Consider the following 18,231-nt stretch of genomic DNA (forward strand, 5'->3'; position numbering starts at 1 on the left):
GTGGGTCACCTCATTCCAAAAAAACTAATTTGAAACATCTCATAAGTATATACACAATAAATAATATTTTTAAAATAGAGAAATAGCTTTTTTATAGGTGAAAAGGTAATGTTACTACAGTAATAAAATAAAGCCAAAGAAAAAGCATGTAGAAATGTCAGCTTGTGGATTTTAAATTGAACTTCATCTGTTTTTGTACTATTATAACATCAGAAAATATCTATAATTGGCAACATTATTAGATAGTATATCTTTGCATATACTTATCTTGGCCATCTTAGAATTAGGATAATTTTCCTTACCTACTGCTCCACTAAAAACCATGAGTTTGGCAGGAGTATTTATTAAATTATAGAAAGTTGCTTTTCTTAAATTTAAAAACTTGAGAAAATTTTATTCAGATTTGTGGCTTAATCTATGTAAAGAAATTTCTTAAACAAAGGATCTTTTTATTTAATGCTTTTACAACATACTACTCTAAACAAAGGCTGTCCTTTTCCAGGTGTTTAATTTTGATCCTGGAGCTGCTGTGAAACAAAGAACTGCAGAAGATGTTAAAGCAGATGAAGATGTCACAAAGCTATGCATACATAAAAGAAAAATCATTGCAGTGGCCACACTTCATAAAAGCATGGAAGCCCCACATCCTTCTCTGGTGCTTACCAGTCCCGGAGGAGGAACAAGTATGTAACGTGGTGAAGGGTTTAGGAATTTTCCTCCCCACTCCTAGAGGAGTCATGAGAGATCACTTTGCCAAGCGTTTTCCAAGTCCACTTTTCAAACATGTACATTGCTTTTAAACTTATGAATGTTATATCATTTCATTACAAATAGCAAATTCATTCTGAAAAATTCTCATGGATTTGCTTCCCCAAATTTCTTATCCAAATCATCTAGTTAAACAATTAGACTAAACACTGATTAGCACATATAAATGTTGTTATGCAGATGTAGAACTGAGCTAACAAAAAGAAAGTGCCAGAGATTTTTAGGAAACAAATGTAGCCTTTATTGGAATGTGTGGTATCAAATCCTCAAATGCAACTACCAATATTTTCAAGAACTAGCAGTATTATGTTTTCTGTCATTTACCAGCTGTTTATTGAGCACCTACTAACAGATCTTTCTTTGTCGGGAACATATTTGTATGTACGCATGCATGCTTTCACTTTCTAAAATAATTCGAAGATACAGAAAAATTGCATGAACAGTTCATCGAATACCATGTACCTTTCACCTAGATTCACCAGTTAACAATTTGGTTACAGAGATGGCAGATGTAAAATTTGACCCCTAAATAGTTCAACACACAAGGACATTCTCCTCATAAACCAAAATCTAATTATCATATTCAGGAAATTTAACGCTGATATAATATTATCTAATATGTAGTCTATATTCATGTTTCTCCAGTTGTCCTAATAATTGCTTATAGTTATTTTTAATCCAGTTTTTTTTAACCCAGGATGCAATCAGAAATTGTGCACTACAATTAGTTGTTCCATTTCTCTAACCTACATCAATTCCCCATTTTTCATTCTTTTGTGGTATTGACGTTTGTGAAGAGTCCAGGTCAGGGTCATAGGATGTTCTTCAATTTGGATTTGCCCAATTGTGTCTTCATATGTATATTCAGGTTAAACAATTTTTGCTAGGAATACTGCATAGGTGATGTTATGTCATCCTCAGGAGGCACATAATGTCAGTTTATCCCAAATTGATGGCATTAAGTTTGGTTACTTGATTATTGTTATATCCATCTGATTACTCCATTGTTAAGGTACCCTTTCCCTTTACAATTAATATGTAATCTGTGGAATCATACTTTGAAACTAAGGAACTTATTTTTGTAAGGACTAGATATGAGCTTTCTCTAAAATATTACAATCTACTTAACACTTGAATGATAAAGAATAAAATAATCGCTAAGTGCCAAAGCATTTGTTTATGGAGGAAAAGGGATGTTGTTCTGCAGAGCTCCAAAAAACTAGAGATGATGAGTGTAACCTGTACTGATCAGAGAAAGCAGGTTTGAACCAACCTGGAAAATGGTAGGATGAGGGAAATAAGAAAATTCTTGTCCAGAATGAGTAGAAGCAACGATGGAGAAACTGCTCTGACTTGAGAGGAAGATTAAGCCTGTGCAGGTAAATCGGGGTCAAATTATGGACTTACATACAACGAGGAACAGTTGTGACATCACATAGGTGAAGATTTATGCTCTCAGCTCATGTTTAGAGGGCAGAGAGAGACAAATTTAGCAGCTGTTAGAGAGCCCCTTTTCGATAACCCTTAACCTTTAAACTTTAGCAGGAATGATCAGAACAAAATTGTTCTACTAAGATATGTAAGAAAAATAAATCTTTTAAGGGATTTTTCTTTTAATGAGGTACGTTTTGTAAATTTAAAAATATTGCAGTAGTTTAAAGACATTTAATAAAAACGAATTACTTAACACTTATCAATATCTTGCCACTTCGATGTAACTATGTTTTTATTTTTGTACATACTCATATCTGCTGCTGTTCTCACATCATATTGTATCAAACAGTTTTACTTCTTTCTACCCAGTCTGCCTTATTGTCTTTTTAATGACCTTAGCAGAGTCTTGATTTGGTCCTTTGTCATGCCCTATACATAAAAGTTTCATTATTGAAAAGAAAGGTAAATACTTAACTGGTACAGGTAAAAGATATATATCTCCATCTCCTTTTAAAATGGTATACTTTATTGGATTAATTACTGCTGTTTTACTAGCTTCAGACATAGCATTTATTTCTCCTTTCTTATTTTAAACTGTTATCATAAAGTTGAGCTTTAAATAATTAAATGTTAAGAAGACTCATATAGTTTTCACCTATAACACACACAAACATGTATTACGTTGCTGCTTATTCTTTAGAAAGGTTTCCATGAAAGCCCTTGATGGGTACCTACCATTTGTATTTCCCAACTCTTGTAATATTTGAGTTCCTAACCCTAACATAACAGCAGCATGTCTTTTCTTTGTTTATTTAGTATTCCTGTTATTTTAAAGATGGTAACTATATTTCCCCAGGTATGGAAGAAATTTTTTTAAAACCACAGCTAATTTCTAAATTCTGTTGAATGTTTTTTAAAAAGTCAATGCCTACATTTTTAATTATTTAACTGTGAATAATTATATAAATACCCAAGAAAAGCCACAAGTCTAGTTTTGTTACTGAAGAGGACACAGTCAATCCTGTAACAAGGCTAATACAACTGTGTCCTCACTATGTGCCACGCATGGTACCCCAACTATTTTCACATATATATGTATTTTTATTGGAAACTTTAAAAATCTCTTTTTAACAAGAAAATAAGTTCAGTTGAGTTTATCTGCTACAATTTTCTGATATCATCAGTTCTCAACTTTTCATATATTTATGCCCAGAAATCACCTATCAAGAATCTTCACTGTGCTAGACACAGAAAGCCCACATTTAAAAAAAAAAAAATACATGTTCACTGCATTCTCTTACTTCTTGCATGTACGCTACCTAGACCTCTGTGTACTCCAAGTTGAGAACCACTGTCTTAGAAATTATTATATGATTTGATCTGTATACTACCTAGCAGGTAGGAGAAGTGTATTTAATCTTAAATTTGCAAGTATCATATAAGTAAATATATTCTGACTGCAGATGAATCCGAGCATACTTGCCAATATGTTGCAAGTCTCAGAAGAGGCCTGGCCAGTGTGTGGTATGAATAATAGCACTTCCACCTACTGCCCGTAGTAGGCTGAGTGGCCCTCACAGAACCCGGCACAGCTAGCATCCTTCTCACCACAGCCCTCTGAGCAGCCATATCAGTTGAGAAGATTTGACACAGAAAATTAATTTTATTTGCTATCCCTGTTTTAGAAGTACAACTTTATAAAATAGTTAAGCACCCTTAGGGGCTAAAAAGCTTAAGCCCTGAAGTCTGACAAGATAAAGTGGAAGTCCTGTCCACTGTGCCAGCTTGCCTTTGTTGCCTGTATTCTGTCACATCTCCAAAAGAACTGAAGGGATTCCAAAAAGCCAGCAAGGGAGCAGTGCACTCTGTAAAAAGAGAATTCTCAATCAGAACCCAGAACTGAAGATTTAGCACCCTGACTAAATTTTGCATAGGAGTTCTATCCTTATAAAAGAATTGCAATCTTTTACCTGAGTTGACTGACTAAAGCTGTTTTTACAGTAATGACTGTTTAAGATCAAAGAAACGTCAGTGTTACAGACTTGATGGGAAGCTAGACATGATTGCAGTATCACTGCGTATACTGTTGTTATTGTTCCCATTATAAAAGATTCTGAATCCTATTCATTTAATTCACAAAAATTAAGACTTTTTTACTCTGACAGTGAAAATGTTGGGATAGGGAAGCATTTCTTGTAGCCGTCCTAAGGAGGTTTCAGTAAGAGAAATCTTAATAGGGTAACAGATTATCTGGTTAAAATGGCCATTCATTTATTATCACCCAAGAAAATATGCCACACAGCTAATAATTTTCTATTGTAATTGTGTTCCTATAAAACTCAAATCCAACAAAATAGTAACATCGTTATTTCCATCTGGCTGTCAATCTTGATTTTGCATATTCTAAATATTATTGGAATGGCTAATGTCAGTATGAACTGATTCAGATTTTCATCTTTTCTCAACAGATAAGAGGCAAACAAGCATAATGAGCAATTAATTGAGAACTTTTGGCCAACTAAGGGGGAATAATGTGCATTTTTTAAATCAAAATTTAATGTAGAATGCAAAATTTCTAGTTGTGTAGAGGCACAGCTTCTATTTGCAAATTTCTATTTCCAGATGCCCTCTCTTTCTCATTTCCTCCTTTCCTTCCCTCCCCACAACACCCTCCCCAAATATAAAAGGAGTAACACTTCTTAACAGATTTTTTTTCTCTCTCTCTCTCTCACATCAGATGCAACTCCAGTAGTACCTTCACGGGCAGCAACTCCAAGATCCATAAGAAATAAGCCTCATGAAGGAATTACAAATTCTGTAATGCCTGAATGTAAGAATCCTTTCAAGTTAATGATTGGATCATCAAATGCCATGGGAAGGCTATATGTACAAGAACTGCCTGGAAGCCAGCAACAAGAACTCCACCCTGTCTACCCCCGGCAAAGATTGGGCAGCAGTGAACACGGACAGAAATCTCCATTCCGTGGCAGCCACGGAGGCCTGCCTAGCCCAGCGTCGTCAGGATCCCAGATTTATGGAGATGGCTCAATCTCTCCAAGGACTGACCCACTTGGAAGCCCCGATGTTTTCACAAGAAATAATCCTGGTTTTCATGGAGCTCCCAATTCTAGTCCTATTCACTTGAATAGGACTCCTCTTTCTCCACCTTCAGTAATGCTACATGGTTCTCCTGTACAGTCATCTTGTGCAATGGCTGGAAGGACTAATATACCTCTTTCCCCAACCTTGACTACAAAGAGTCCAGTAATGAAAAAACCAATGTGTAATTTTTCAACTAATATGGAAATACCACGAGCAATGTTCCACCACAAACCACCCCAAGGCCCACCTCCCCCTCCACCTTCTTGTGCTCTTCAGAAAAAGCCATTAACATCTGAGAAAGATCCACTTGGCATTCTTGACCCTATTCCTAGTAAACCGGTGAATCAGAACCCTGTAATCATTAATCCAACTAGTTTCCATTCAAATGTCCACTCTCAGGTACCTGTGATGAATGTAAGCATGCCTCCTGCTGTTGTTCCTTTGCCAAGTAATCTCCCTTTGCCAACTGTTAAACCTGGTCACATGAATCATGGGAGTCATGTACAAAGAGTTCAACATTCAGCTTCAACCTCCTTGTCCCCTTCTCCAGTGACATCCCCAGTGCACATGATGGGGGCTGGAATTGGAAGGATTGAGGCATCGCCCCAAAGATCACGCTCATCTTCCACATCATCAGATCATGGAAATTTCATGATGCCACCTCTAGGACCCCAGGCCACTTGCAGTGGCATCAAGGTTCCACCCAGGTCACCAAGGTCAACAATAGGGTCCCCAAGGCCATCAATGCCATCCAGCCCTTCTACCAAGTCCGATGGACATCATCAGTACAAGGATATCCCCAACCCATTAATTGCTGGAATGAGTAACGTACTAAATACCCCAAGCAGTGCAGCTTTTCCTGCTGCATCTGCCGGAAGTGGTTCTGTAAAGAGTCAGCCTGGTTTGCTGGGAATGCCTTTAAATCAGATCTTGAACCAGCACAATGCTGCCTCCTTTCCAGCAAGTAGTTTACTCTCAGCAGCAGCCAAAGCACAGCTAGCAAATCAAAACAAACTTGCCAGTAACAACAGTAGCAGCAGTAGCAATTCTGGAGCTGTTGCTGGCAGTGGCAACACTGAAGGACATAGCACTTTAAACACCATGTTCCCTCCTACTGCCAACATGCTTCTCCCAACAGGTGAAGGGCAAAGTGGTCGAGCAGCACTAAGAGATAAGCTGATGTCTCAGCAAAAAGACTCACTGCGGAAAAGAAAACAGCCACCTACCACAGTTTTGAGTTTGCTCAGACAGTCTCAAATGGATAGTTCTTCAGTTCCGAAACCTGGCCCCGACTTGCTGAGGAAGCAAGGTCAGGGTTCTTTTCCCATCAGTTCAATGTCTCAGTTACTACAGTCGATGAGTTGTCAAAGCTCTCACTTGAGTAGCAATAGTACCCCGGGTTGTGGGGGCTCAAATACTGCTTTGCCTTGCTCTGCTAACCAGCTGCATTTCACAGATCCCAATATGAACTCCAGTGTTCTTCAGAATTCATTGACACAGAACATACCTTTAAGAGGGGAAGCCGTGCACTGCCACAATGCAAACACTAACTTTGTTCACAGTAACAGTTCAGTCCCCAACCACCATCTTGCAGGTTTAATAAATCAGATTCAGGCTAGTGGGAACTGTGGGCTGCTCAGTCAGTCGGGCATGGCTTTAGGAAATTCATTACATCCCAATCCACCTCAGTCAAGAATTTCAACGTCCTCCACTCCAGTGATACCAAACAGCATTGTTAGCAGCTATAATCAAACAAGTTCTGAAGCAGGTATGGTTTTATTAGAAAAAAGTACCCAGAGGTACTAAACTTTTCTACGTTTTTTAAAATTTGTACCAAAATATTTATTATACGAAATGCTCCTTTCCCCATTGTGAAATTCTCATCATTTCTTTAGTATTTATAATTTTATTTACGGAGTGATAGGGATTTGTCTTATTAGCAAAATAATAACAGCGAAGGGGATTCCATGTGTTTCTGTTATTTGTTGTCAATCTGTGTCATTTTGAATATCATTCGACTTTCAGTTGGTCACATCACCATTGGACTGTAAACTACAGAAGAAGCCTTAGGAGGCAGGGCGTGCTGGTTCGTGAGCCATGTGCTCGGTTGATGCCAATATGAAAGCTGTTTCCCCTAGCTTTTGTTTGTATTCAGGTAAATGAAGCTCATCTTCGAAAACCCAAAAAGGCAAAAATAAATGGATTTTCTATTCTTGCTGCTGACCAGAAATAGGTGAATGGATAGGAGAAGGTAACTAGAAGTTGTATGAAGTAGAAAGCTGTCTTCTAATGTGTTTTCTTATCCTAGTTTGCTATCCTTTATTATTACTTGTTTGAGAAAATTAAAAAATGGACATTGACTACTCCCTTTTTTAAAAGGGTAATAATTTAAGTTTTCTAATAAAAAAAAGGCTTGAAAACCTGATTTCCAGAATTTTTGATCTTGAAATTGTTTTTACAGTTTTCTTGGAGAACTAAACCATTATGTTTAGCATTGACATTAAGGTTTTGAACCCAAATTTATCATAGCTCTTCATCCACTATTTTCTGAAGACAGACACATTAGAAAGAACTGTATTTTGTGCAATAGAGTCCTCAGAAATTGTTATTAAAAACTATAAAGAAGCGCTGAAGAGGGAAACTCATTGAGACATCTGAAGATTTTACCATGAAAACCATTAGAATATCCAAAACACAGCACTAGTGATTTGGAAGATTTGTGGAAAATGACAGGGAGGAAATAAAAGGTGATTGTAAAGACATTATTCAAATGTGAAAATAGTGGGCTCTAAAAACCGAAGTGCCACTGAAAATGAGAAAACTGTTGAGGCTTTTAATAATAAGCTACTGTGTAGGTATGTACAGACCGTTCTGTACCACTTTGCTGGAAAAGCATTATAACCTCCTTCTCTTCGTTGCCAATAGTAAAATCAAGTGTTTTTCCCCTGATGTTGCTGCTTACACTCACCATCCTCCACAACTTGTGTTGTGTCTTATGTTTCTTTGGCAGCATTTAATGAATAACTATTCATTGACCTCTTGTGTTAAAAGGAGTATAAGGTGGAGACGATAATTGAAATCATTAGTGCCTTCTTGATACTCTTAGTTAAGGGATCTCATGAAAATATGTTTTGTGTTTAACAGGATACTTTTCCCAAATGGGCTTCCAACTTTTCAATGATTCATATTCCCTTTTAGATAATTCCACACAAATGAAAATTTAATCTTATGCATTTAGCAAATTAAAGTTACATGAAATAAGTAACTGCTTTAGAATGCACAATATGTATTATGCATATCTTCAATCATTTAGATGAGACATTGTTAGTCTCATTGTATTATATCTTTAAATTTTGATACCCCTTACCTCAACTTACTTTGTTTCAGGTCTCAGTTCATATTGAAAAGTGTATGCATTTTATTAATGATGTATTTAAATTTACAATGGAAAAGACCATCATTTATATTCTTGTTCTGATTGTCATTTAGACTTATTCTATATAGTCTTAAACATGTGTTTTCTTGTTTCACACATCTCTGTAAAACATTGGATCTGGATTCCCAGTACTGGGAGTGTCAAAACACACAGGTTGAAAATTTATTACTATAAGAAAAGTGTTGACATATAAATAGCTAAAAGGGAGAAGAATAAATGTCTAGTAAATGACATGTGACCAATCATATGTAAGTTAACAGAAAGTATATGCTTGATGAAAACCTAGGTCAGGAAGAATTTTTAAGATACTAAACATAATAAAATTAGGTACTAATTAACAGAGATCTGATATGCAACTGGTTATGAAAATGAGTAGCTTTGCTAATTAATATAACTTTTGATGAGCTGAATACTGAGGAGGTCTCTAATGCCATTTTTCTTTTTAATATGTAGTGAACTGTGTCACTGAATGTTCTGTCATTGTAATTGCTTAGACTAAATATTTATTTACACTGACATTTATTCATCCATCAAGTAAACACCCAGGCTGGTGTCCAGAGTCAGATAGCAGATGATAGTCGCAATCATCTCTGTAAGTTTTGTTAGGTATCCCTAGCATACCAATTAGAAATGAAAAGAAAAATACTTTTATTCTTAAAATGTTGCTTTTAGCTATTATTGATTACATATTATATGCCAGGTGATTTACCTATATTATTGCTAATTTACATGGTTTTTCCAAAGCATAAGATATTATGTCCCTATTTTCTAGATGAGTAAACTAAGCGTCAGAGAACTTAGCTGTCCAAGATCATTTTTAACTGAATTAGGATTTGAACTCAGGTATATCTAACTCTAAAATCTATTTTCTTCTCAACTGCGTAAGTTCTTCAACTACAATATTTAGTGGTCAAAAATACTCTTCACTGTCAACATCTTAAAAACTATCCGACAGATAATGAATTGAAGCACATTGACACATGTTAGAACCCATGTTTTTAACTTCTGATGCACTTTTAGACAAAAGTCAGTTATTTTTGCCTTCTCTCTTTGGATTCTAATATCATAGTGTACAATGATTAGAATGTTTGTGCCAATGTACATGAAATGTCCAAATTCAAGAAAACTACATTTCATTTGTGAATCATATTTGGTGACCTTTATTCTAATGAATTGGTATCATCTCACTCAGATGAGAATGGGTTTCCTAGTGGATTCACGTGTCACTAGACTTTTGAAGGAGGTAACTATGCACATTCTGGTCTTGCCATTCCAAGTATGATAGCACAGTGAGGGTAAATGAGGCCCACAGGTAACATGGGCCAACTCTGCTCTGTGGTCACGTAGCCTGAACAAAACTCAGGTAGCCTCCTGCCCAGTCCAGTACCTTTTTCTGCTTTCCAAAGCAACAGCTCATAATGTTACATTAAGACACCAATTAAGACAAGAAATCACTTTCTGTGAAAACACTTCATTCTATTGGCAATTTATTTTTTTAAGAGTTTTTTTTATCATAACCTAGATATAAATTTGGGGGGCCTATAAGTGAATTCTACGGGACATTCTAAAGTATGGGAATAGAAAGCACTGTAAAAAAAAATCAGATAAAAGGTAGGAAATGCTTACAAAACGTTTGTAAAACTTAAGACTATCAAGGCTTTAATAGTTCTATTTGGAATTTTGAAATTGCTTTTTCACGAAACCTCTCTAAACACTTGCATTATAAAGTTTACAGGTTTCTGTTAGCTTTTTGGATATCAAATTACAAGTAAAGTTTAATATTTCCACATAACAGATCTAGAAACTGACCAGTGGGATACTTGGTGGCATTCCTTATGTTGTAAAACAAAGCTCTGGTGGATCTGGTAACCATACCCCCAAGTTCCTGACATCAGTGCAAATACTCAAACTGCTGAATGCAGTCATGTTCTGAGAGGCATCAGTAGTGTACTCTGAAAGCAACTTTCAGTTTATGAAGAGAGACAAGATTCAGCATGTTCTGTACTGTTTTGGTTTAGAGAGGAAGCCAAAATCAAGTGCCCTTGACTGGCAAATTCCATCAGGCCATGCCTCCTCGGACCTCTGACTGCTGCCCACCTGCTGGCCCTGGAACAGAGACACACATGCCAAGAACCCATCCTCCACAAAGGACTTAGCTCTATCAGTGTCCAGTACCCTGGGCCCCTGCAGAGGATTTAGTTCTATCAGTGTCCAGTACCCTCGGCCCCTGCAGAGGACTTAGTTCTATCATTGTCCACTACCCTGGGCCCCTGCAGAGGACTTAGCTCTGTCAGCGTCCAGTACCCTGGGCCCCTGCCAAGGACTTAGCTCTATCAGTGTTCAGTACCCTGGACCTCTGCAGATGACCTCGCACTGTCATTGTCCACATTACAACCCATCTTTTCCATGGCCCTCTGTTTTTTTTTCAATTTTCGAAGAAAAAGATTTAGACTACTCTGCTAACTTAACTGAACTTTACCTTCCTTCAATATAATAAAGTCATTAAATATATAATAACTTTTCACTTTAAAATGCTTTTTATATTCTCATATTTTCCTAATAAAATCATTTAATCAACTCTTCTAAACACATGAAAATATATCTTCTGAGGTCTCAGAGTATGAGTTCATACCAGAAGAGAAAATAATTCAAACATTTATTTGCCTTAACTCTTAAAGATATATATTGACTGAGAAGAATATTAATAAACTTACAAATAAATATATATTCATGAATATATGTATATTTTTTTAAACTCTGGAAAAGGAAGTGTTTTATTTCAGTACAAAATACATTTGATTGAAAGTACAACCATTAATATGGTAGGTATAAGAAAATGAACACTTTGGGTAAAAGACTGCAGAATAATGAGCTTGTTTTCATTGTTGTTTTGTTCTATGTATTTATTCTCAGAACATGCTAGAAAGAAAATAAAGGGAAACTGTCATTTACTACATGCTACAGGTATGAAAATATGGGATAAAAATGCTTAAGGGTGGATTATACTATATAAGTTAGACCTCTCAAAATATGGGAAGTTGGTGTAGAAATAATCTTCTAGTCTTATACAGACTAATGTAGAATGAAGAAAGCCAGAGACTTTTTTGAGTTTGTGACTGAATATGTAGTAGTTTCTATTGAAAGCATTTCCACCCAAATTTTTAAATGCTATTTTGTCCTCATACACAAGGCTTCTGGTTAAAAGTTGCCCTCTGCTCTTGTTTTTTAACCAAATACCAAAACTTTATTAAATTATTGACTGTATGATAATAATTATGCATTCTTTTGGTTAAATTATTGCAAAATGAGTCATTTCTTCTTTATTGTTAGATATTTTTACAACAGACAATGTCTTGCTGTTTAAAAAAGTTTCCTAATTTCAGGGTTACACCACTTATTTTGTTTACATAATGTTTCCTGTGTACAAAAAAATGAGCTCAAATATGTTTGATTTTAGACATTGAGTCTGTATAATCAAAGGTGATAAAAGAACTCAAGAGTGGGTGATATGTTTCCTGATTTAATGATCTATTTTGTACCTTTCAAGAAATAAATTGTCCCAGTGTGCAATTTGGAAGAACGTTATTCCACTGCAATACACTAAGCTCACTTATAAAGCCACTAGAAATCCTTCAGTTCACCAGGAGATGCCTAAGCTATTATTTACTAAAATCAAGTGGTTTGAAAACGGTGAAGCAGCTTCTAAAAGTACCCAAATTATAGGCAGTAATGTTAACTCTACACAAACTGACTCACTAAAAATAATGATTAACAAAATTCCTATGGGATCATCAAAACAGATTTCATTTCCATGTGCATGTGGTATTAAATGAATCAAATCATAAAGTTCTTCTAGGAACTTGTATCAGACAACATAAATGCCAACCAAGCAAAGAGTATAGTAAAAATTATTTTCTAAGAATAAGACTTCTTGGAAATTCAAAGTAGTAACTCACCTTTTTAGATTAACAATGGAATTAGACGACATAATTCTGAAGGAGTTGCTGAGATATTCCCTAGGATAGAGCTAATCCAGGGAAGTTCAGAATATCTATCCAAGACCCAGGGGGTACATGTCTAAGAGAGCGTTTATCACAGACACCCCAGCGCAGGCTTCCCTGCTGCAGCGCCCCACAGGGACGCTGCTCCCTCAGGTCTGATAAATACGCTCCCTGGAGCTCCACAGACAATCCCCCACAAAGCTGAGTAACTCAGAGGCCTGATCCCAAAGCAGTGTTTTTCAAGCTTTTTCTTTTTACTTCTTTCCACAGTAAAAAATGAACTTGCCCTACAGTCCACTGGAGATATATTTTTAATGTATAACAAAAGTTTCTTAAAAAAACACTTATTACATGTGATGCACTTTAATATTTCCCATCCCATTCTTTCTACTCCTGTTTTGTTGTATTTCTTTTCTTTTATAAGCAGTCGTGACTCACTGAAATTATTTTACCCACTAACAGAACATGACCCAGCACTCCTATATGTTAACAAGAAGTGGTTTCCACAAAATAGTACCTTAGCTATGGAATGTACTCTTTTCTATTTTTCTTACCAAAATATACTGGTTGGGGCTTGCTAAATTGATTTTGCAGCCCCAAATTGTCTTAAACACTGTCTTAGACTATTCATGAGGTAATTAACTCAGCAAGTATTTATTGAGCATCTCTATATACTAAACACTATTTTAGCACTGCAGATAAAGTAGTGCATAATGGAAGGATACAAGTTTTACCTTATAATAATCTGAAAACTCAACTCAGAAAATAAGGAGATTAGACTTCCATTAGAATATTGATGAAGCATTTTAACTGTTACTCTAGCACATTCGTACAGCACAGTGCAAGAGGCTCATTCATTCCTTCCTCCTCTTGTACTAAGTGCTTTGGTTTTGAGTCCCTCCCTCTGTTCTTTGTGGAGAACTCAACGGTCCTTACATATGATGGATCAACTTAGGATTTTTTGACTTTACAATGGTGCAAATGCAGTATGCGTTCAGTAGAAACCATACTTGGAATTTTGGATTTTGATCTTAAGCTAGCAATATGCAGTATGGTGCTCTCTCGTGGTGCTGGGCAGCGAGCGACAGGGAGCCTCGGCTCCCAGTCAGCCACATGAGCACAAGTGTGCACAACACTCTACAGTGTACTGTGTTGCCAGGATTTTTTTGGATACTGTATTCAATAAATTACATGAGATATTCAATACTATTATAAAATAGGCTTTGTGTGAGATGATTTTGCCCAACTATGGGCTAATCTAAGTGTCCTGAACACGTTTAAGTAGGCTATGCTAAGCTGTGATGTTTCAGTAGGTTGCATTGAATGAATTTTTCGTGTACAATATTTTCGACGTATATGGGTTTATTGGGATGTAACCGCATTGTCAGTCAAGGAACGTCTGTAGTCCCTAAGGCTTCCTGCCTGTATCTGCTAAAGGGGTGCTAGGAATTTACATCAGAATCCAAACCACAAAGGTAGAGATTGATATATTTTTGTAAATACCTGTTACCATCCATTACTAAAGCTTGGGAAAATAATGTCTTGTTGGAACACAGAGACTTCTCATAAAAGTTGGTTTTCAAATTTTAAATTAATCCTTTAAATATAGAGGAAAAAAATTTACTATTTCCATTGGATTGGAAAGTGAATCATATCTGTTAGACTCACAGGGCATATTTTCTCTTGTCTCTGGAAGCTTCATTTTCATTAGGGGTTGCCAATGACTGTGTGCAGTTCAAGTACATTTGCCAAAGCAATAGTAAAGGTTAAATGGTAAAGGAGTTCTTTCTATAGGACTCATTTCTTTGGTTTTGGACAAAAATTAGTATTTGGACATATCAATTTAGAAAATGTGTTCTAACAAAGTACTATTTATTCAAAATTGGAGATACAGATTAAGCTAGTATAATGACATTTTAAAAACAACTTATTGGTCTATTTGGCATGAGTTTAATGTCCTCTTGTACACATACAAAGGCATTAAACTATTATTAATACTTAATATTTGGCTTTAAAAGACTTCAGCATAATATGAACAATGACTTGAAGAATATTCATGACAAAGAAAATAAACCTAAAGAAGTAGACATTACCTTTCTTTTGAAAAGCTTTTTTAATGAGGCAAATAAACTTCTCAATAATGAAAATTAGTAACCGTAGGAAAATAGCCTTAAAAATTCTTCAAAAAAATGGCCTGATGCTATTTCTTTATACACAAATACACATTATAAATTATATGTGTGTGGTGAAGACTACCGTTTATATCTGGAAATCTACCCTAGTGGGCAAGTCCTTTCCTCATTGTACCAGATTCAGTCTCTGATTGGGGGTCTACGTACATGATCTCACACCAGGATAGTTTATTTGGGCGACTTTCCAGCCTCTCTCCTACTTCTTTAAAAGCAACAGAGACAATGAGAAAAAGAAATAATGCCAGTTTGCGGTATGGCTGGCTGGTATGAAATAATCATTTTTTCCAATTAAAGGACTTCTCCAACTTACTTTTTCCAGGCTCCCAGCTGCCTTTTGATTATTTAACTGCTAAATGGTTAATGAATAGTTTGCTTTTTCAAAAACTCTTAACTGTTCCTTTCATTAGATTAAGCATGAAACATCTTGGCTGCCAAACAAAGTAAAGGCAGGCGGGTAGGCAGGAAGAAGGGAAGGCAGGATGGGAAAAGAGAAGAGAAAAGAAAGAAAAAGGAAAGAAGAAAAGCATTTTCTCCAAATGCTTCAACAGACCACAAGGTGTTCATGCAGAACTATGAAGTAGCTTCACCAAAGAGTGCTTATTCAAGATTAAATGGTTAAAAAATAAGCACCCTTCATTTTCTCCCCAGCTATGAAAATTCAGGGTCCTCTGAATGACCCCAGTCATTCATGAGTGACCTTAAGAACTGAGGACTTTGTGATGGACCTCTTCCTCTGTAAGGTGATTTTAACTCCCTGGAGCACCTGGGAGCCTTCTAAAGTAACTCGGCTTGGCACCTTCCGGCCATCTCCTTCCCAGCATCTCATCTCCTGGCCTTGGACCAACATACTGGAGAGGCAGTTACTACTTTCTCCACCAGTGGGTGGTGGTCTCTCCCTCCCTCCACATACATGCATGCCACACACACAGCATCAAATGCAGACAATCTGATTTTTAGAAAATGAGTGCAAGTTTTATGAACTTCTTCATAAGTTAATCTGACCAAGAAACACTTTTCTGAATGCCAACCATGTGTGAGAAAATGTTAGGTCTTGGAAATACAGAGGGAAATAAGAAGTGGCCCTTACCTTTAATGGTTTAAAAAGATGATTTCAAATTCCATCACTTCTTGTCTAAGGCAGCATGTTTAATCATGGGTGGGAGGGCCAGGGTGTCTGAGAAAGCAGCATATGGTATTTTCAGACACATTCGTTTCAGGAGTATGTAAGAATCTATTATCCTTCACGCATTTTATTACCTTCTTGTCTTTTTTTTTTTTTTTTTAATACTTTGCTTTTACTTTGAGGCCATTTCTTTCTCCTTTTCCACTCTCAAATCCCATATCAAATATTACCACTAGCTTAGTTTTCCCTGACACTTTCAGTTTTACAATTGCCTTCCTGTTATATACCTATTATAGCTCTTAGCTATTACCGTTGCACTAGCTATATGAAAAGAGCATTATTTCCTGGTTCATAATAAGCTTCCAATAAATGTATACTTGAGAGAAGAAAAAGAGAGACAGGGAGATTTGTGTGTTCCAGACTTTGCCAAAACTGAGTTCCTGTAGGAAAGAGCAGGATGTTGTGTGTGATTTTTTTTGTTTGGTTTTTGTTTTTCTATAATCATTTCTATGATTTTATTCAACAGAGTATACCTGATTGTCAAACTCATCCGTTGAAAATTAGAGAAAATAAAAAATAGAACTTGTTCTACATATTACCCTTAAGAAGCTTGTGCTATTCACCATCTTGTTGTTTGTAATGCAAAAATACACCCAGAGTAGCTGTATTTTCTTTATTGTCATTCCTCAAAAATATGTAGATGGAGAACTTTTAGAATCGTGTCCCCAAATGGCTGCTTTCTTGAATCTTAAATTTGGATGCTTCTCTTACAAAAATTAAAAAAATAATAACCTCTAAGGAAATCCTTCTTCTATCTTGCCACATACATGCTAGAGTTTTTGAAAATGTGCTCTGACTGAGGTTAGAGGGATGGTGATCTGTACATGTAAATATATCATTATTACTAAGCAAATAGAGGAAAGGCCTCAGATAGTGATTACCCATAAAGAAGAATTTTTATTCTCTTGTTTAAAAATACGGTTTGCAAATGCAAATGAAGCAGTGTACCTATTTACAGAAATAACAGCAAGATTTCTGAAATGTTTAAGATGTTATTGTTTATTAGAAATCTGAATTAATGTTTAAAGAATTGCGTGCCATATGCCTACTTCAGTATTTGATGTTATTACCCCACTCTTTGTGAACATAGTTATTATTTCATGATAATATTCTATAAATATTTATATATTTTCAAACAGAGGGTGTTTTTAAATCTCATTCTGTAAAGGAAAAACTGAGAGCTTTAAAAAAAAGCAGATGTGACATCTGGGAAAAATTGCAAAGTTGTGCTATAGAGATAGTCTATGAGGCCTGATGGATATGCTGATTTATACTAACTACTATTACCACGTTACGACTACTAACTACATCTCCTAATGTTGTTGGTAATGATGATGATAACTCCTTTTATTTGTATAGACTTCTACATATTATAAGTCTTCACTTGCCTATTCTTGATTCTGATAATAATTTTTTCTTAGGAAAAATTTAAAAGTAGGGAAGTATCATATGCAATAAGATGTTCATCCTGTGCTGTATATAATAATGAAAAAAAATCAAATATAAATGCCAAACTTTATCACAATGTTTTACTAATATAATCAATCCATACACTATATGATTAAAAATATTAATATAGAGTCTATATATCAAAAAAGAAAAGTTCTTGTGTTACTCTGTTATGAGAAAACAGGAAGAATATAAAGTTATATTTGTACTACTGTTATAACTATGGATACATTTCTGTGTATTTGCTCAAGGCCTCAATGGTAGCTTGGTCAAATATAAAATTTCTTATGATGGCATAGAAGAGCACTAAAATGTTTGAGTTATTTTAGATTTTCAGTGACACTGCTATTGTTCATTATACCATATACATGTTTATATTTTAATATAAATTAAATGCATATGCTTGTAATAATAAATATTTGTCAAATGCATGTATTATATTAAAACAATGCATCTGTTTTGGGGGAAACCTTTTATGAAAGAATGATTATAAGTTGCTTTTCAACAGAATGTGATGCTCACCTTCTCACCCCACCTCTTGTGCATCGCAATCACCAGGATGATTTCAAAGGATACTACTGCTCAGGGTGTATGTACCCCTGAGATGAGTATTCAACTGGTCTGGGTAGGGCCCAGGCATCACTTTTTTCTTCTCTTTTGAAGTTT

At 35.7% G+C, this 18,231-nt stretch overlaps 1 protein-coding gene across 2 annotated transcripts in view; it reads left to right on the plus strand.

Annotated features, from left to right (window-relative positions):
* Window positions 1-18,231, plus strand: part of MBD5 (methyl-CpG binding domain protein 5) — a 398,748-nt gene that overhangs the window by 349,654 nt on the left and 30,863 nt on the right. For both annotated transcript variants that reach the window (XM_090279601.1, XM_090279600.1), the window contains exons 8-9: window positions 503-683; window positions 4,940-7,072. In XM_090279601.1, the coding sequence (XP_090135727.1) occupies window positions 503-683; window positions 4,940-7,072 (2,314 nt within the window). The remainder of the gene's footprint in view (window positions 1-502; window positions 684-4,939; window positions 7,073-18,231) is intronic.

The sequence above is a fragment of the Furipterus horrens genome, unplaced genomic scaffold (genome assembly GCF_987537825.1).
Source record: "Furipterus horrens unplaced genomic scaffold, mFurHor1.1.pri manual_scaffold_1, whole genome shotgun sequence".
NCBI lineage: Eukaryota > Metazoa > Chordata > Mammalia > Chiroptera > Furipteridae > Furipterus > Furipterus horrens.